The sequence below is a fragment of the Lepisosteus platostomus genome, chromosome 14, assembly GCF_059453375.1.
Source record: "Lepisosteus platostomus isolate fLepPlt1 chromosome 14, fLepPlt1.hap1, whole genome shotgun sequence".
Taxonomy (NCBI): Eukaryota; Metazoa; Chordata; class Actinopteri; order Semionotiformes; family Lepisosteidae; genus Lepisosteus; species Lepisosteus platostomus.
In genome coordinates, this window is record NC_142624.1 from 1,436,547 (window position 1) to 1,456,489 (window position 19,943).

The 19,943-nt window shown below is 51.6% G+C and overlaps 1 protein-coding gene and 1 long non-coding RNA gene across 2 annotated transcripts; both read right to left on the minus strand.

Annotated features, from left to right (window-relative positions):
- Positions 1–1,446: 1,446 nt before the first annotated feature.
- LOC148648606 (GTPase IMAP family member 1-like) lies at positions 1,447–7,390 on the minus strand. Its single transcript, XM_088607088.1, has 4 exons — positions 7,176–7,390; positions 5,602–6,850; positions 3,775–3,843; positions 1,447–3,237 (listed from the first exon to the last, which is right to left on the minus strand). The coding sequence occupies exons 2-4, from the start codon at positions 5,627–5,629 to the stop codon at positions 2,354–2,356; spliced, it is 981 nt and encodes a 326-aa protein (XP_088463214.1). The 5' UTR covers positions 5,630–6,850; positions 7,176–7,390; the 3' UTR covers positions 1,447–2,353.
- Positions 7,391–18,327: 10,937 nt separating this feature from the next.
- LOC148648607 (uncharacterized) lies at positions 18,328–19,768 on the minus strand. Its single transcript, XR_015926533.1, has 5 exons — positions 19,644–19,768; positions 19,428–19,550; positions 19,233–19,376; positions 18,813–18,956; positions 18,328–18,392 (listed from the first exon to the last, which is right to left on the minus strand). It is a non-coding gene; the product is annotated as an uncharacterized LOC148648607 (long non-coding RNA).
- Between the last annotated feature and the right edge of the window lie 175 nt (positions 19,769–19,943).

Here is a 19,943-nt window from a genome sequence, read left to right on the forward strand (position 1 = left end):
GAGCGCGATCCATCCAGAGCCTGAGAAATGTCAGCAGGCTGGCTTGCTGCAGCCCATTATAATGGAGGGTGGGGTGTTGGTTGTTGCTCTTGGGTCTCGGTCTCTATTCCAGCCTGGGACATCTTGCGTGTGGAGTTTACAGGTCTCCCTGTGGCTCGTACAGCTCAACGAAATGCCGTGTTTGTCTGTTAGCATCCCAGAACTGTGCCCCATGGCTGGGTGTGTTGCTTGCTATGGACAGGAGTCTCATCAAGGGTCTGTCCTGCCTCCTGTCCATTGTAGGCAGGGCTAGGCTCTGGTAAACTGGTGAAACTGGTAAAACTGAATGGAAGCATGTCTTCCCATCTGCATGAGACAGAGGCTGACTACTGACCTCTTATTTCTGCTGTTAGTATAGTCCTACATCCCAGGGTAGTTTCAGAATAAGGACCCCACCCAATGTCCCAGTCAGGACGACCCAGTACATGTGTCTGAACTGCCCCTTTCACACAGAAAGACACAGAGTGTCCTGCTGGCTTCCACCCTTAACAGCTGCAGACCTCCCTGAACCTTAGGCCAGAGTGTGGGACATCACTCCTGTGAGCAGACAGGGGCCAGTGGCACCAGCTGAATGAAGAGCCCTACCGGATCAGCACCACAGTGGATCAGCACCAGTTCTGTGATCCGGGTGTCGGGCTGCAGCTCAGCCGGTGGCCACGTCTCTGCTCTGCACAGTGTGTGAGACAGTGTGTGAGCGTGCGCTCTGAGAGCCTGCTGAAACCCTGCACTGGCTCTGTACCCTTCATCCGGAGTCTCTTTGAGCCAGTGGAGCCCTTCCTGGTCCTGGTGCCCAGGTCTCGGGCTCCACCTGGGAACACAGGCCACTGCCAGCCCAGCAACAGAGGCGTCCTGAGGATGACCGCCCCGGCTGGGAGTATCCTGCCCGGACTCCGAGCCGGACTGCTCGGCCCTCACTGCGCCCTGGATCCAGCACAGCATCGGGACCCTGCCGGTTCCCCCCCCCCCCAGGTCCTGCACCTGCTATCCCTGCCCTCCTTCCCTGTGGTCCAGGCCTTCGTCCCGGATCCCGGATCCCAGATCTTGGCAGGTGGCTGCGAGCTGTCTGGACCTGCGGAGACTCCCTGGACGAGTGCCGTCCTGTGCTGGGCCTGAGGGGCAGTGAGTCAGCTGTGCGTGGGGAGACTGTGATTCCGGGATTCCGGGAGTGGTGTCAGGAAACAGAAACCGCAAGCTCTCAAAACAGAGGCAGGATAAAACGTGGAGAATCTGACAGCTGCTTCAAGTCAGAAACTGTGAAAGCGGAGTTTCCCAGGGCTGGGACGGGGGGCAGGAGCAGGAGTGAGCAGCCTGTGAGGGAGGGAGAAATAAGGACGAGAAACACAGTTTAACACCCTGCGATTAGCATAAAACACCAAATGTAGCATGCCTGTAAAAATACACAGGACAGCAGATTAGAAGTATCTTTTAATGAATTTATAAAAACTGTACATTACCACCACAACAATAAAATCACTGGGATTCGCCCCTGACATATTTACAATATTGCTTACTCACAATTCCCAGTGAAAAAAAACACCCAGAGAATATACAGAGATCGCCTCACGTGTGTGAGAGCAGAGTGGGGATGGTGTGTGAAACAGCGCCCCCCGGTGGAGATGTAGGTCACTGGCTCGCTCTTTCCGCATGAAGCATAAACTCTCCTTAACTTAAAAATCTTACTGTGACTTAAATGACTGCGCACATTCTTTTACGTAGTCAAACAGCAACAATGTAATATTTAAAGTGAATATACTACAAACATCATTAGTACTAAAACAGCTCATTGTCACTATCAGCAGATTGTGTGTATGGCAGTCTGGCTATATGGACAAGCTGGTCAGATCCTCCTGTGGTATGAACCCCTATACTGCTGGCGGAGGACAAGAGGGTGTGTGATGACTCCCGGGGTAGAGTGGTCTACACCAGGGCTGTCCAGTCCTGGTCCTGGAGAACTGGTCAGTGTGTCTGCAGCAGGGCTGTCCAGTCCTGGTCCTGGAGAGCTGTCCAGTCCTGGTCCTGGAGGGCTGGTCACTGGGTTTGCAGGTTTTCTAGGTCTGTTTATAGCAGCAGCACCTGGAGAGCCTGTGGATTCTGAACTGACTTTATGATCTAAGTGAGTTTAGTTAACGATTACGACCACCTGCCTGATCACCTGGATCCCTGGCCATGGTGAAAGGTGAGACAATCAGGTCAAAGACAGCTATCTGCACATCTAGAGAATGCCCACATTTCAATTTTTTATAATAGTTTATAAAAAAGTTTCACTTAGACTTATTTCTTTAAAAACAGCATGCTATTATTCCAGCACTGTTTATCATTGATGACCACACTCGTTTACTGAACGTACTATATTTTGTTTAGAAACAGCCAGTGTAACACTGACAAAATTCTTAATAATGTTGAAAACACCAGCTATCAAATGCAACATTGACATGAATGGATTGGAATTCTCTGCCTGCTCTCTTGCTCTTGCCCTTTCTCTTTGCCATAACCTTTTCTTCTCCTGCCTCAGCCTCTCTCCCGAGAATCTTCGCCCAAGTTCCTCCTCCTGCCTCCTTAACTCCGACTCCATCTCCTTCATTCTCTTCTCCTGCTCTCGTCTGATCTCTGCCTCTGCCTTCTCGTACTTCTCGTGGGTGTAGTATGTGTTGCCCCTGGCCTTCAGCATGTCCTCTATCTTCCTGATGAACTCTGCAGCCTGAGCCGGGTCTCTCCTGTTCTCAGTGAAGACGTGGTACCTGAGCCCACACTGCTTGATCAGCTGACCGAGCTGTCTGTCCCACCTGACGAGCTCATCCAGGGCATTGCCCTGCAGGTCCCCCTTGTAGGACAAGAGGACCATGGTGTAGCTCAGGACTGTCTCATCAAACATGTTCTTGACCAGATTAAGGGTTTCTCTGTCTCCGTCTGAGATGTTCCCCAGCTCCAGAACCAGCAGAATCGCGTGGGGGCCTGGGGATGACAGGCACATGGATCTCAACATTTCTTTCTTCCGATTGTCTTCAGGGATCTCCTCTGAGAAAAAGTCTGGTGTGTTGATCACAGCAACGTCTCTGCCAGCGACCTGCCCCCGTTTCTTCTCAGCTATGGTGGCAACTTCCACAGCCACCTGTCCCAGCCCCAGGAGGGTATTGGTTACTGAAAACTGAGTGGGGCCACTCCTTCCGAACATCACAATCCTCAGCTCAGAACCCGACACTGAAAGACAACAGCGAGTGCATTAAACACCTTCTAAACTTACAACCCTTAATTCCTTTACATTTAACCGAAAGCACCCATAGCACCTCTGTAGCCCCACAGGGAGTAGTTCACAGGCTCCTGTCCTCACACAAAGCTGCACCTCTGTTTTTTATGGGTTTTTATTTCATTCTGCAATGCAAACACCAGAATGTTTAAGCAAACTACACAATCACATTTCCTGTTCATAAAGTGTGTGTGTACAAATGTGTGTGTGGCACTGTCACTGCAGTACAGATCCCTCTGCCTGCGATGTGATCTGATCCCTGTGGGACTGTGAGTTAATATCCCTGCAGTACAGATCCCTCTGGCTGTGCTGTCCTGTGATGTGATCTGATCCCTGCAGGACTGTGAGTTAATATTCCTGCAGTACAGATCCCTCTGGCTGTGCTGTCCTGTGATGTGATCTGATCCCTATGGGACTGGGAGTTAATATCCCTGCAGTACAGATCCCTCTGGCTCTGCTGTCCTGTGATGTGATCTGATCTCTGTACTCACTGTCTGGGCCATCGTCCATACTGTTTCTCCTTCTCAGCCCAGTCTCTTCAGTCTCTTCACCCCTCTCTGCTGATAAACAGGATAAACACCTCATATTAAAGACAGGTCACATGTGTCCCCAGAAGAAACGTCTCTCTGAAAGCAATCACTCAGACTCAACAAAACAGTCAGATGTTGTGTTTTCATGGTTTGATAATGCTCTGTATAACTTGCCAAGTAACTCATACCAGACATCTCATTCTTTCCCACCTCCTATAGAGCCTGAGTTTCCTATACAGTAAGTTTCTATGGAAGCACACTGATGTCATCAAGGGAGAAAAATGTGAGCTGTGTCTGATTATTAGCCAATAGTCGATAGTGACAGACAGTGATCAGGTGAGCTGTGACACAGTGCCCAGCTGGAGCTGTGGGGTCAGTGTTGCTCACAGTGCCCAGCTGGAGCTGTGGGGTCAGTGTTGCTCACAGTGCCCAGCTGGAGCTGTGGGGTCAGTGTTGCTCACGGTGCCCAGCTGGAGCTGTGGGGTCGGTGTTGCTCACAGTGCCCAGCTGGAGCTGTGGGGTCGGTGTTGCTCACGGTGCCCAGCTGGAGCTGTGGGGTCAGTGTTGCTCACGGTGCCCAGCTGGAGCTGTGGGGTCAGTGTTGCTCACGGTGCCCAGCTGGAGCTGTGGGGTCGCAGTTGCTCACGGTGCCCAGCTGGAGCTGTGGGGTCAGTGTTGCTCACGGTGCCCAGCTGGAGCTGTGGGGTCAGTGTTGCTCACAGTGCCCAGCTGGAGCTGTGGGGTCGCTGTTGCTCACGGTGCCCAGCTGGAGCTGTGGGGTCAGTGTTGCTCACGGTGCCCAGCTGGAGCTGTGGGGTCAGTGTTGCTCACGGTGCCCAGCTGGAGCTGTGGGGTCAGTGTTGCTCACGGTGCCCAGCTGGAGCTGTGGGGTCGGTGTTGCTCACAGTGCCCAGCGCTCAGAATCTGCACACAGTGGCCTCTGCTTGCTTCAGCTGCAGGGAGGTGTCCAGTTTGTACCTCATGGGACCCCACTCGTCCCCGCCGTGAGGACACTCACACCTACCCTCCAGCCAGACCGAGTGTGCAGCCGACTGCACCGCTCACAACTGGACCCCAGCTCACGATCATGTAGGTATTGTGTGACAGTCATAATGTGCTCATTTACTCGTAATTACAAGATAAAATATTTAATATTTCCCCCAGATTTTTCTATAGTCATTTTAAAACTGGCCCAACTCTAAACCTCAATAACACATCAGAAAGTGTTTTTAGATCTGCCGTTTCTCGCTGTGCACGATGCAAGCGGCTGCTCTGACCGGTGTCAGTGTCCTGGTGCTGTCACCCTGCTCATGACCCGGGCTCGACTCCCTGTGCTCTTACACACCTGGCAGAGCAGCAGAGACCCCAGATTTCACACTGCTGCTTTGACACGATCAGCTCGTTGACCAGCGGGGCTGACGAGCTGCCATTTCCTCCAACACTTTCCTGAAACTCACTTTCAATATCTGCAGAAGCGACAAACTCTAATTGAGAGTCATTTTTGGAGATCTGAAAAAATACGTTTATGCAGACAAATAAATCTGCAGTCTAGTTTATTCCTTTTACTGCTAATAACACAGCGGCATAAATACTGTGTTGTTCTGTATAACCGAAAGTAAAACTCGTCCTTGTCCTCCATTTTATATCTTGAAGAGCTTCCGTGTATTATTATCGTTATTATTTAACTAAAGAAATATAATTTTGAAATTATTCAAATAATCATAAAACGTCCAGTCAGTGTCCCCCTGAAGATACACAACCGTCACCCTAAAGATCTCCAATACTCACGGGGATTTTTTGACAATGCTGCACCCATTTCGTCCAAGAAGTTTCTTGTGACTCAGAGTGAAACCAGCCACACTCACTGGCTTCCTGTTGGCTGCGCCTTTCAAAATAACAGTCCCTCTAAAAGACACCTCAGAAAACACAATCCTGGACAAGACAAAGCCGCAGTTATAGCAAAACAACGATTTGTGCGTCCTCAACACTGGGAGAATGCGATACGGAGACGCACAGCCAGTAGAAAATGTCCCGTTCTTCCTTCACGTCTGCGTCATTGATAATGTTTTTTGGCGGTTTTATATCACTTTCTCTTTCAAACTGACACTGTGCTGTGCAGTGCTGGACGGGGAAATCTCATTCCGGCCCAAACAATAATTTGTGCCTCTGCAAAACTAGCTCAGATCTATTCTAAAGACCCTCAGCTAATAGAAACCCCTGGTTTTGTCAGAATAGTGTCTTTGCCAGTGTTGCTGGGGTTTATACACCATTTCCTATTCCCAGACCAGGACTGGGCACTGCTGGCCAGGGTGAAGTCTCCCTGCTGACCGACCGGTGTGTGCCTCTCTAAAAGTCGCTGTTCTGACGAGCAACCTTAATCGTGAAACTCAAGGTGTGTGTGGGGGGGCGGAGACAGAACAGACAGGTGCATCAGTCAGCTCCAGGGTTAGTGCAGTGGAAACTCACGACTGGATACAGAGGAGGGGCCTGTCTCCCCATTATTGATCAGGAACTCATCCACCCATCTCAGATCAGATCAGACTCCCAGCACGTGTGGAGTGAAAAGGTGCCTCCTGTTCTCTCTTTATTCATTGATCTGAGAATCTTGTCTGGCCGTTTTTATATACAAGAGAGCAGAAGTGTGACATTAGGGTTTGACCTCCTCCATCATTATTCCTGGCAAATAACACTGTTTAACACCAGATCCCACATCACATCAGGGGTCAGGGCTCTGGAATGAAAACTGGAAGGGATCAAATCCCAGGGTGCTTCACACAGACTGTTCAGGTGAAAATGTCCATCCTCAATTATATTATTCTAAAAATTATCTCGGATTAAGGCAGCACGCTGTTGGACTTTCATTACTTTATGCCGACGCTATATAGTTTTCAAAGATAACAATATTCGCAGAAACAAGTCACCTGGCGTGAAGCCATTCCTGAGGTGAAAGTTGTTCATTGACGAGAAGATCTCGCCGGCGGCTCCGCACCGAGCGCTCGGATCAAGCGGAGACAATGTCGAGCACCGGGCCTGCCCCCTAGTGGACAAGAGTAGGGTGTGCTGCAGAAAATTACACACCGTTCGTATCCGTGTTATTGAAGTGTAGCGGTCTCTACTCCTAGGTTTTTTTTAAAAAAAATATTTATGCATAACAAAAGAAACATTACAATACAAACAAGAGTACATATAACAATTCCAAACAAAAATATCGTCAGGGGTACATACTATTACATCAATTCAAGTTATGAAAAAAGATTAAACAAATTAAATAAAAATAATGTCCGCACCGCTTTCATATTTTTGCATTTCGATCTCTACTCCTACTTCTAAGTTGAAAATGTGTATATATATATATTATTAACCTCACTATTCAATCGAGAAAGGCACAGTTCTGAATTAAGCTACACGAGCACAGAAGAGACAGGCCCCAGTGGGCATTGATTCGTCGAATATACGTATATTCACGGCGAAAATACGGCTATACGTATATATATACACACGTCGCCTCGACGTATAATCAACGTCAAATTGCAACCGTAAAATCGACGACATTAATAAACGCATATATAACGTCGAAAACGCATCTAACACAGTGCCTGAGGCTTTTTACTGTATGTATCGTGTGTGCCGCAACTAGGAGTATACGGCACTCTGCACAGTGTACGAAGTAAATTATTTTCGCAGTAATTAATTTATTATATTTATTATACACGTGTAAATTAATTACTGCGCGTGTTAGAGGGACTGGGAGCCTCCAGAAGCAGCTTGTCCGGCGGCCGTGAAGGAGGTGGATCACAGGCCGGCTCTTCCAGCGGCGCGGGAGGAAAGATGCGTGCTTCTGCTCTTGCTCTGGAGGAAGCGACGCCTGGGTCGCCGGGAGTCTGTTTTTCTTGACCGACTGTGGAGAAAGGAAGTTAGCTATTAGGACATTAGAGATGAGGTGAGGTTCACAATGAAAAGAGCTCGTCCCTTCATTGCTTATTAATGAAAAATCTAAAGCTCTGGACGATGGAGAACTCTTCAGCCTGTTTTCACTGCTTGTGATCAGGTCTCTAGACCGCTGAATGTTAGAACAGACTCCATGACAACTCCCGGATCCCGAATCGAGTCCTTGTTGTAGGACACGCGTGGGAAGAGCGCGGTTCTCAGCCGGAGAACATTGTCAGTGGGTTCTTCTCGCACACGGTACATAATAATAAAAAAAGATTCTTTGCTTTCATAATACATGGATTGGTACCGACGACAACCGCCTTCAGTTCTCGGGTTCAATCCGCTTTCACGTCGAAGGGGGCGCTGCGGGTATTCATTTTTACAGCGAGGAAAACGAAACTTAACCGAAAACGAAACCGATAACTACCGAAAAACTGCGACACGTCTTTCCTCCGATATAAAAAATCTAGAATAATATTGTAACGCTTACGGCCGACAGGCACTGTGTAAGAGCCGGCGTACCAGAGCGGTGACGTCACCGCCCTTCCCTGTGATAGCAGGACTACAGCTACTGGGCTGTAGAGAGATCTCTCTTTGGCTCACCGGGCTGGGTCTCTGCTGAGTGACGTGGGAGTCCCGGGTTCGAGCCCCCGACGGTGGGGGGCCGACCTAATGCGGCAAGGGCGCCCGCAGGAGCCCCTGTTGCGTTACAATATAATAAGAACACACAGTGTTCCAATGGACCAGTCTAAGGTCAAAGTCACTCTTTGGGTTTAGTAGTTTATTGACCTCAGGACCTCATCCAGCTGAAAGAATCGGCTTCATGGTGTTCCCCACCCCCACCACCCTCCGTGTACAGCACGTCGGGACGGTGGTTCGCGTGTCGCGGCTGACGCCATGCAGATACAAGAATCCAGGCTCGGACTGAACCGGACAGAACTGGAGCATCAGACTTGCCGCCTGCGGAAAGCCGGCAGTGACTCAAGCGCCTCCTGTCCTGCGCGACCCGGGTCACAGCGGCCGGACTCCGCGCCGGCGGGGCTCTGGGGGGACGGACGAGCCGGCTCTGGCGGGCCCGGGTGGGCAGCTGGGAGTTTTGAGAATCCCGCGGGGAGAGTTTGCGCTCGTCCTCGGAGATGGGGAGTCGCAGACAAAGGGAGTACGATGTCAATCCCAGTACGACCATTATCGTCGATCTGAGGGTCGGCAGATCTGTACTCGTTCTCCCTCCCTCTAACTGGGTCTTTCCTCTGCGACAGCGGTTCTGACTGTGAAACACAACGCCCCCCTTTCAGTCAACACAAAACCACAGCCCCCCTCGCTCCTGCTATACGGGCTTATAATTTTATTTAAACCTTTTTTTTTTATTTCACTTGCGATTTCGTGAACTTGAATCTTACACCAACGAGGGATGCTCTTTTACTATAATACACGAGCAGAACGGACTGCAGGTAGATCAGAAAGCCCGCCTCTGGGTGTCTCCTTTCGGTTTCTGATTCCTGGAGTCCGCCGGGAGCGCCAGGCTCTGCTGTACCTGTCCGCTCGTCAGACCGGCAGGAGGACTGGACGTCCTGTTCCCTCCGCACATAAGACGCGCACGCTTGCTTCATCCCGAAGGGAGATTGTGGTTTTACTACACGCCCTGGCGTTTTCTATCGCCGTCCGGGACAGTTTCGGTTTCTTTTCCTCTGCTTCCCTTCTGCGTGATCTAAAAAGACCCAGCAGGCGGAGGCGGAGAGAGAGAGACCAAGACAGACCATCGCGGCCGCTGCAGGTAGGTCTGGAAAGAAACTTTTTCTTCCCGTGCGCTTATCAAATGAAAACCGGTCGGGAAGCGAAGTCAGAAATATCCAGGACAATTTCGTTGACTCTAGACGCGATGCGAGTCTGGGTGTGTTACAATCCGGAAAAAAAATAAATGAAAAAGCGATTAGAAATAGGCGATATACGGGAAATCTGTAATCTTTCTAAAATGTTTAAAGCAGTATAGAGAACAGGAGATGAGTATTTTAGTAAATGCCGTTTAGCTCTGCTGATAATAAAACCCCGTTACTCGATTTGGGTGGAGAATTTCCCGTGACCCAGGGACTGAGCCTCGGCACTGGACACTGGACTGTCGCGGTTTCAGAGGCTGGACGGGGTTCTGGAGACGCGAGATGGACCTCAGCCCGTGGAAACACCCGGGAGGCTCGGAGGGAGTCTGTTGCGCGAATCCGACCTCAACGACCGCTGGAGAAACAAAACGACCGACAGGGGACAATTAATACCGCTTTCTGTGATGTTTGACATCCGATAGAATGGTATGCTTTGAAAGAAAGGTGTACGTTGCGCTTTACGTAATAAATTTGATTAAAGCAACAAACGCAATTCGCTAAAAAGCTTCAAGGCGAAAACCTAAAAACTGACGATAAAGCTGATCTTAGTAGCTTGCGGGGCACGGCGTTGAAATGAGAGAAAGGACTCTGGACCGTGTCCGAGCAGGGCAGAGGTAAAGGTGTATTCCAGACCCGTCTTTGTCCGGCTGAGGACAGCTGTCCCTGCGAGGTCTCGCTGCTGGACACTGCGCACAGAGCAGCACGAGGACCAAGAGCTTCTGCAGCAGCCAAGGACCAGACCTGTGGACAGACACCTGTCTGTAAAAAGATTTCGAAGGCGGCGAGTATCGCACCGTCACAGCCATTATCAGGAAGTGGGAGACGGACACACCTGTCTTTAGAGTCGTCCACCACCCGGTCCTCCTGCAAAACTGTGCAGCCGGACATGGAGAAGGACACGGGGGTAGCGGTCAAGAGGCAGAAGACAACCCCCAGAGACCTCTCAAGAGATGGGAGAGACTGCGAGAGCCAGCGAGATGGAGAGGCACGAGGAGGAAGCCGTATTTCGAAAGAGGCTCGCACGAAGGCCCGTTTTGAATATGCAAAAAGGCGCGTCGGAGCCTCGGAAACGGTGTAAGATTTTGTGCACCGACGAGATCAAACCGGAGTGATTTGGCCTTCACGCCCAGCGGTATGTCCGGCGGAAGAGGAGCGCTGCTCATCCCTCACAGAGACTCCCTCCCCGCGGTGAAGCTTAGCGGGAGCTGCTTCCCAGCGCCGGGGACCGGTCGGCCTGCCGGAGCAGAGGGCAGAGCAGATGGACGGAAACACGGACCAGTCCCGGAGCAGCCCGCAGACGACCCGACACTGGGGCGGAGGTTCAGATCCCCAGTGCGAAGCTGGATATCAGCCAGCGCGTTGAATGATGGACCCTGTGCGGGTGACGAGATCACAAGGACGCCGTTAACGGGCCGATCAGGAATCACACAAAGAGCACAAAGTCCAGACAGCCGAAGAGCGATCAAATCGTCAACACCAGTCAAATTCCTGAAACCAGGCTCGAGCGAGCAATCTAGCAGTCCACAGAAACAGGAAGCAGTCAAAATCACAGCCCCCAAAATAAGTCTCTGAAGCGTCTCTCAAGAGGTACAGCCCAATACTGAGCAAGGGTAGACGCAGCCAGCTGGGCTTAAATAGACTGAAAGGGTTAACCCACGCCTCCCCAGAGTGGGTGAAATAAGCCGTGACCGTGCAGGTGCCCTCTGGTGGCTGGAGGCCGGTACTGTAACATCGACAGCACACTGACCCCAGACGCAGAGCCACAACAAGCCCAGAGTGGCTTAAAGGGCAGGAGGAGGCCCTTGAGCCCAGGCTGTGGCAGGAGCTGGAGACCGCTGAACACCAGCGACCTGCAACAGCTGGAGCGAACGTTCGGCCGTGTCTGAATTATTATTATTAAGATAGAGGGCCATTCTTAAACGCATGAAATTCATCTGTGACGTTTAACACTTTTCCCTTCTGCAGACTGGTCCGTTTTTAATGATATTTCTAACGGTATTTTCCCACCTTCCACTGAACAACCCATGCTGTAGCATCAGAGCGGTATGTACCGAGGGCGTTCAGCTGAGCATAAGAAATGAAACAATAAAAGGAAAACAAAATGTTAGAATGCGCAGTTAAAAGGTGAGGAATGGACAGTGAGTAAGGGGGTGTTCAAATTGTATGACGCGCTAGTAGGGACTCATTTAGAGGGCAGGGCTGTAGAAAGACACTGCTGCTCTGGAATCAGGCACGGTTAACAGGACACGCCCACCACCTGCGCTTCAGCGCCCTGCCAGCTGGTGGCGCTGTGCCTCACGGCCTCCCCTGATCCTCTCTGCCAGGCATGGACACGCTGAGCCAGAGGTCCGAGCAAGAGCTGCGGAGCTTCTTCCGCAGGAAGCGGACCGAGCTGTCCTGCCTCCGGGAGCCGGAGCGTCTGCTGAACCAGCTGAGGGACCTGGACGTCATCGCGGAGGACCAGCCCGAGGTCAGCGCCGGGGCGGGGCGAGATCCGAGATCCGAGATCTCCGGGTTCGATGTAGCTAGCAGAGCAGGACTGAGTGGCGAAGGCGGTGAGAGGGACAGTTTACCTCCTACCTGAGGAGTCTCCCGGCTGAAGACAATGCAGTGTGACGAGGGACAGCAGCACCTGCATGAGAGAGCAAACTGAGGGCTGTGGCTGGGCTGCCTGGTTGAACACGCTGAGCTTCCAGCTGCATTACTACAACAGCTGAACTGATTCATTAAAAACTAAGACGATGATGTTGTTCCCTTGTTTTCCACGTGTGTCTTATGTGGGTGTGTATCTTGTATGTGTATGGTTGTGCATGTGTTTTGTTGTGTGCATGGTTGTGCATGTGTCTCTGGTGTGCTCTGTTGTGCATGTGTATCTTGTATGTGTATGGTTGTGCATGTGTGTCTTGTGTGCGTGGTTGTGCGTGTGCGCGCTGCCTGTACAGAAGGTGATCCAAGCGAAGAACAAGGAGAGAGCTCTGTACCAGTTGCTGCAGCAGCTGGAGGAGAAAACCCCCCACAAGATCAGAGACTTCTGGGAGTGTGCATTCAAGGAGCACATCCTGGAGATCTACCCAGAAGTCAAGAGCCTGAAGGAGGAGCTGTTTGCCAGTGAGTACCTGGAGACCTGGACTGGGTAATCGAGGTCCTGGGGGGTCAGTGTGTCTGGGGGCTGTCCAGTCTCTCTACACCAGGGCTGTCCAGTCCTGCTCCTGGAGGCTCAGTGTGTCTGTGGGCTGTCCAGTCTCTCTACACCAGGGCTGTCCAGTCCTGCTCCTGGAGGGTCAGTGTGTCTGTGGGCTGTCCAGTCTCTCTCCTGGAGGGTCAGTGTGTCTGTGGGCTGTCCAGTCTCTCTACACCAGGGCTGTCCAGTCCTGCTCCTGCAGGGTCAGTGTGTCTGTGGGCTGTCCAGTCTCTCTACACCAGGGCTGTCCAGAACTGCTCCTGGAGGGTCAGTGTGTCTGTGGGTTTTCCTGGTGTCTTTAAAGCACCAGTGTCTCAGGAGCTGGGGGAATTTGTTAAAAGGGTCCAATCAAGTCAGCAAAGCACTGATTCCCATTGTTCTGACTGGGTTAGTGGTCCGAGAGTGAGGTGTTCAGAGAGGTTCCTGGAGGAGTTCTAGGCAGGGACAGGATCCCTGTTGCGGTTGGGATGTGTCACATCTCAGTGGCAGCTGGTTTCTGCTGGCAGGGCTGCTGGGCATGTGGCAGTCATCCCCTGTCCTTCTCCAAAACCAACAGGCACCACTCCTGCCCCCAGAAACCTGCCCAAGACGGAGGAGAAGGTGGAGGAGTTTAAATCCAAGGAACAGCCAGGACCATCAATCAAGATGAAAGCACCCCAGAAGGAGAAGAAGAACCCCAGGAAACAGGCCGGAGGTACTGTCCATCAGATCTCTCCGGAGTCTAGGCGTTGAGGATGGAAGTGTGCTCCTGGTGTTTCTTCCAGCCTGAGCTCTGTGTGGTCAGCCCAAGTGATCATCTGTTTCACTGGCTGCTGTGACCACCTGCTCTTCGGCAGGTGACGGAGGAAGGAATTGTGTATTAAGTCCAGGACTGGACCTGGTGCTCCCCTGCTCTAGTACTGCTCCCCAGAACGGGAACAGAAGCCATGCTAGTGAAGTCTTGAGACCTTGATCTTCCCACATGGGGGACGCTGAAGCTCCCAGGTGTGGGTCCCAGATCAGGCAGGTGGTTACAGAATCGCCTCCCGCCCTCTTCTGTCCTGTGAAAGGCTTGGATTCCTGCTTTGTTCCCGCCTCTCGGGCATTCCTTGAATAATGTCCGGAAAAACAATTGAGTTTAAGAAGCGGATCTGTGTGTCACAGGGTCAGTTCCAAAGAAGAGGAGGAGGATGGAACCATTCGAGGACAACTCGCTGATAAAGACCAGACTGAGCGTCACCTGCGGAGACAAGAGTGGTGTCCTGTACCGCAAGAAGCTGGCCAAGTCAAGTGGTGAGGAAACTCGGTTCCCTGGGGTCAACCGGACTGATCCGAGATGGATTGGCCCAGAGTAGTGGGCGGTATGAGAGAGGCAGGAAGATATCGCCATCCCATGTTCCAGACCAAGCATGTGTCACCATGAATTCTGAGGTGTCTGAAGGTCCATTAACTATGTTCATTTTTTCTACGATATCAGGCTGGACTTACTGAGTTGGTCAGGGCCAGCAAGTGTGGGCAGCAGCTCGGCAGCTTTTAGGCCTCAACAGCAGGATATGGCTGTATCTTGAGCAGGACTTAGTGGTCATCCTAAGAAAAGCCATTCAGAAAAAGCAGACTGCAGCTGCCATGACACACAGTCTCTTCAGAAGCTTTTTGATATTGTGAATGTATAGAGACAATGGCACTGGGTCAGAGTGTGTGACTCCCATCTCTGTGGCCCAGGGGAGAAGTGTGTGCTCTCGGAGAAGAGATGGTTCACTCCCAATGAGTTCCAGAAGTTTGGAGGAAAAGACAGCTACAAGAACTGGAAAGGGAGCATCCAGTATAGGGGCAAGTCCCTGGGCGTGCTGATCAAGGTGAGAGGGAGGGAGGACTGGTATTGGGTGGGCAGGTGGGAGAGAGAACACAGAGAGACAGAGAGAGGAGGGGGCGGGGTGGAGTGACAGGGAAGGGGGTGGGGCAGAATGATAGGGGGAGGGGCTGGGCGGGGAGACAGAGGGGGGAGGGGTCAGACAGAATGATAGGGGGAGGGGCTGGGCGGGGAGACACAGGGGAGAGGGGCGGGGTGGAAAAATAGGGGAGGGGCTTGGTGGGGAGACAGAGGGGAGGGGAGCGGGGCAGTGAGACAGAGGGGTTGAATGAGAATGGAGTGAGAAACAGTGAGAGGGGTGTGGGCAGGTGTTTTGGATGTTAGGAATGGAGCAGGGAGGTGGGGTTTCACGGAGAAGATATCCCCGGACATGTGATAGATCAGACCGATTCCGGGGAAGCACGGAGGGTCCAAGCTGCCCTTTAAAGATACGATGGACACTGATGGACACTGACCACTTCTCTCCGCAGAAGGGCATTCTGAAAGTTCCTGCCAGAGGACAGAGAGTGATGAAAGGCAAGGTGAGTCCCAGGGAAACAGGGGTCAGCGCCCCTCCCTGTGCATCTTCAGACGGGGGGCATACATCCCGTTCCAGCAGAGAGTGAAAAGAGCAATAATAGGTTCTCAACAATTAACAGTACAGCCGAAAAACTACACAACTCAATCTGTTGCTTCCCGGTTATTTGTGCCCTGTGGAAACACAAACACACTCGGGACTGAGCCCTTGCGAACCAGCAATCACTAGATCAATGTTTGATGGTCTATTTGGCGGCCACTGGTGGCAGTGGTTGGTAATTACAGCCTTTACATGGTACACAATACGTGCTTTGTTACTTAAGGACAGAGTTTTCTGATAAGTGTAGATTATGCTAATTAAGGTTTTACTGGGGAATCACAATGGCACAGCAGTTAACATTTTCTCTCCTGCTATCTGCCTGGAGTTTGAATCTTCTCTCCACATGATCACATGGGGTTCCTCCTCCAGTCCTTGTTCCTACATGCTGGTAGATTCATTGGCTGCTGGGAAAATGGGCCTGTCTGTGTCTGTGTCTGTGTCTGTCCAGGCTGTACCCTGCCTGGTGCCCATTGATTGCTGGGATAGGCTCTGGCTCCCCTGTGACCCTGAACTGGATAGGGAATATGGGATCCTCTCTCTGCACAGGAATCCAAGCAAGGACACTGTCACTCACTCTCTCCCCTGTGTGTTTCCTGTGTGTGTGTGTGTGTGTGTGTGTGTGTGTGTGTGTGTGTGTGTTGCTCCTACAGAAGAAACAGGCCCAGCCACCGCCTGCGAAGAAGAGGAAACTGACACAGCACAATGAGCAGGTACATACAGGTCCAGACAAGATCAACGCTCAGCACATGCTACTGGGCGGAAGAGCTTGGTGCGCAACAAAGCAGAATGAGTCAGTGCTCACTGATGTCATTCACATCTCTTCTTATGGACATTCTCACTGCTTTTAAGCTTTTTTTTGATCAGGAAGTAACAGTTTAAGATCTATAACCTGTGGGTGAGGGTTTTGATCTGTGCCCATGGGGTAACTTCCTTTGCTCCAGGAAACACCCCAGAAAACATCGTCTGACAGCTGTTGCTCTGAGATTATAAGCTTATAAGCGGGCGGTGTGGTGGCTCTGTGGCTCAGGATCTGCGCCTGTGGCTGGGAGGTTGCTGGCTCAAATCCCGCGGCCGGCAGAGGAATCCTACTCCGTTGGGCCCCTGAGCAAGGCCCTTCACCCCAGCTGCTCCAGGGGTGCTGTACAGTGGCTGACCCTGCGCTCTGACCCCCAGCTTCTCTCCCTGTCTGTGTGTCTCATGGAGAGCAAGCTGGGGTATGCCAGAAGACAAATTCCTAATGCAAGAAATTGTAAAGGGCTAATAAAGTGATCTGATCTTATCTTATACAGCTCCATATCTTGGAAATGCTGGGAAAGGGGAAAAAGCGCCACCTACTGGCATGCAATGAGATCTTTTTTCCCTTGCCTTCCCACTCGGCCCAGTCAAGCTTCGGAGAGCTGAGCTGACCAGGACACTGGGCCGTGTGGCATGAGGACTTGTCAGATGGTAAACGAGTTAGGACCCGCCCAGCCTCTGATGCTAATGTAACACATTCTAATCAATTATTTGAGTTAAGTTATTGTAGTCAGTGTTGTGATCAATATCTTTAAAAAAAAATCAACTTTCAGACTGGACTGAGCCATATGCCCAACAGTGGTGGACAGTGAGGGAACAGCTGCATGGTTTTGCTGCATGGTCTATTCTCAACGCATCTCTCACGCCCTGCCTGAGTGTCTCAAAATCGTTGTGTGATGATGCAAGAGCTGCTACTGATTTCGCTTGTGTGTTTGTGGTTCCAGGGAGAGATGAGCCCGTGCCGTCTGGCTCCACCTGACCTCGCTCTGCCAGGTTAGTTTCCCGAGTCCCTTCTCATAAGTATTGAATTAGTCCTGTTTCTCAACCAACTCACCTTTAAGGTGGTTGAGAATGCGTTCTCATGTGCTGTAACATAGCAGGAGTCCTGTGCACACACATATACAACATATATATATATGTACAGGACATTTACTGGAGCTGCCAGAGGGAAGCACCTTCCCCAGGGGTCCAACAGCAGTGCCCCACCTGGGAACTGACCCCAGGACTCTCCAGTCCAGGGTCTGGACCTGTCCCAGGTGCTCCACACCACTGCCCTGCCCCCCAGGCAGGAAGCGGGGCTCACCTGGTCATCAACCAGTGAAAATGTATCTGTGAATGGTCACATCTTTTTATTAGGCACATAAAAAGGAAACAAAAATACAAAACGAAGGCTGTATGAACAAAAAAAGGGCAGTAATTCAACTGAACAAAAACTGAAACATGAGAAGGGATGCAGGGCTTCTGTTTTTTTGGTGTTTTTTAATTTACAGCCATCTAAGCTGAATCGGTTTGTTCATTAAAAAACCCAAATTGTGAATTACCGTTCTGTGCATTGGAGCATCTTTCTCTGTGTGTTGGTCTCTTTTCAGCTCTTTCTGAAACAAGGGACCAGCTGGCAAAACATTCCTTCTTCCTTAAAATCTGAAAATCCCAAGGGGTGAAATGCCAAGCTTTAAATGTGAATTTATATTTTCCAGGACCAGGACCGGGAGAACAAGCAGTTACAGTGCAGAGGTCCAGCACCACCCAGACACCTAACAAGCCCACTGAATCCCACCAGAGACCCAACACCTCCACCCAGAGATCAAACATGTCCAGTGAAGTTGACCAGAGACCCAGTATATTCAACACCTCCAGCTGTGAGCCCAACACCTCCATCCAGAGACCCAACTCCTCTATCCTGAGACCCAACATTTCCACCCAGAGACCTAAAATGCCCAGTGGATCCACCCAGAGTCCCAACACTTTCACCCAGAGACCCAGAATGCCCAGTGGATCCGATCAGAGACCTAGTATGTCCAGCAGCACCACCCAGAGTCCCAACTCCTCCACCCAGAGTCCCAACACCTCCACCCAAAGTCCCAACACCTCCACCCAAAGTCCCAACTCCTCCACCCAGAGTCCCAACACCTTCACCCAGAGACCCAGAATGCCCAGTGGATCTGATCAGAGACCTAGTATGTCCAACAGCACTACTCAGAGTCCCAACACTTCCACCCAGAGTCCCAACACCTTCACCCAGAGACCCAGAATGCCCAGTGGATCTGATCAGAGACCTAGTATGTCCAACAGCACTACTCAGAGTCCCAACACTTCCACCCAGAGTCCCAACACCTTCACCCAGAGACCCAGAATGCCCAGTGGATCTGATCAGAGACCTAGTATGTCCAGCAGCACCACCCAGAGTCCCAACACCTCCACCCAGAGTCCCAACTCCTCTATCCTGAGACCCAACACCTCCACCCAGAGTCCCAACACTTCCACCCAGAGTCCCAACACCTTCACCCAGAGACCTAGAATGCCCAGTGGATCCACCCAGAGTCCCAACACTTCCACCCAGAGACCCAGAATGCCCAGTGGATCCGATCAGAGACCTAGTATGTCCAGCAGCACCACCCAGAGTCCCAACACCTCCACCCAGAGTCCCACCTCCTCTATCCTGAGACCCAACTCTTCCACCCAGAGACCCAGAATGCCCAGTGGATCTGATCAGAGACCTAGTATGTCCAACAGCACTACTCAGAGTCCCAACACCTTCACCCAGAGTCCCAACACTTTCACCCAGAGACCCAGAATGCCCAGTGGATCTGATCAGAGACCTAGTATGTCCAGCAGCACCACCCAGAGTCCCAACACCTCCACCCAGAGTCCCAACACCTTCACCCAGAGTCCCAACACCTTCACCCAGAGACCCAGAATGCCCAGTGGATCCACCCAGAGTCCCAACACTTCCACCCAGAGACCCAAAATGCCCAGTGGATCTGATCAGAGACCTAGTATGTCCAGCAGCACCACTCAGAGTCCCAACACTTCCACCCAGAGTCCCAACACCTCCATCCAGAGTCCCAACACCTCCATCCAGAGACCCAGAATGCCCAGTGGATCTGATCAGAGACCTAGTATGTCCAGCAGCACCACTCAGAGTCCCAACACCTCCATCCAGAGACCCAACACCTCCATCCAGAGACCCAACTCCTCTATCCTGAGACCCAACACTTCCACCCAGAGACCCAGAATGCCCAATGGATCTGATCAGAGACCTAGTATGTCCAACAGCACTACTCAGAGTCCCAACATTTCCACCCAGAGTCCCAACACCTTCACCCAGAGACCCAGAATGCCCAGTGGATCCACCCAGAGTCCCAACACTTCCACCCAGAGACCCAGAATGCCCAGTGGATCTGATCAGAGACCTAGTATGTCCAGCAGCACCACCCAGAGTCCCAACACCTCCACCCAGAGTCCCAACTCCTCTATCCTGAGACCCAACACCTCCACCCAGAGTCCCAACACTTCCACCCAGAGTCCCAACACCTTCACCCAGAGACCTAGAATGCCCAGTGGATCCACCCAGAGTCCCAACACTTCCACCCAGAGACCCAGAATGCCCAGTGGATCCGATCAGAGACCTAGTATGTCCAGCAGCACCACCCAGAGTCCCAACACCTCCACCCAGAGTCCCACCTCCTCTATCCTGAGACCCAACTCTTCCACCCAGAGACCCAGAATGCCCAGTGGATCTGATCAGAGACCTAGTATGTCCAACAGCACTACTCAGAGTCCCAACACCTTCACCCAGAGTCCCAACACTTTCACCCAGAGACCCAGAATGCCCAGTGGATCTGATCAGAGACCTAGTATGTCCAGCAGCACCACCCAGAGTCC

What these genes read in the sequence shown, in the direction of transcription:
- LOC148648606 (XM_088607088.1), bottom strand. Translation starts at nt 5,629, where the DNA reads ATGGGTGCAGCATTGTCAAAAAATCCCC. An exon ending in AGCATTGTCAAAAAATCCCC is followed by an intron (nt 3,844 to 5,601) that starts GTGAGTATTGGA and finishes CCTGTTTATCAG; the next exon opens with CAGAGAGGGGTGAAGAGACT. An exon ending in TATGGACGATGGCCCAGACA is followed by an intron (nt 3,238 to 3,774) that starts GTGAGTACAGAG and finishes GTTGTCTTTCAG; the next exon opens with TGTCGGGTTCTGAGCTGAGG.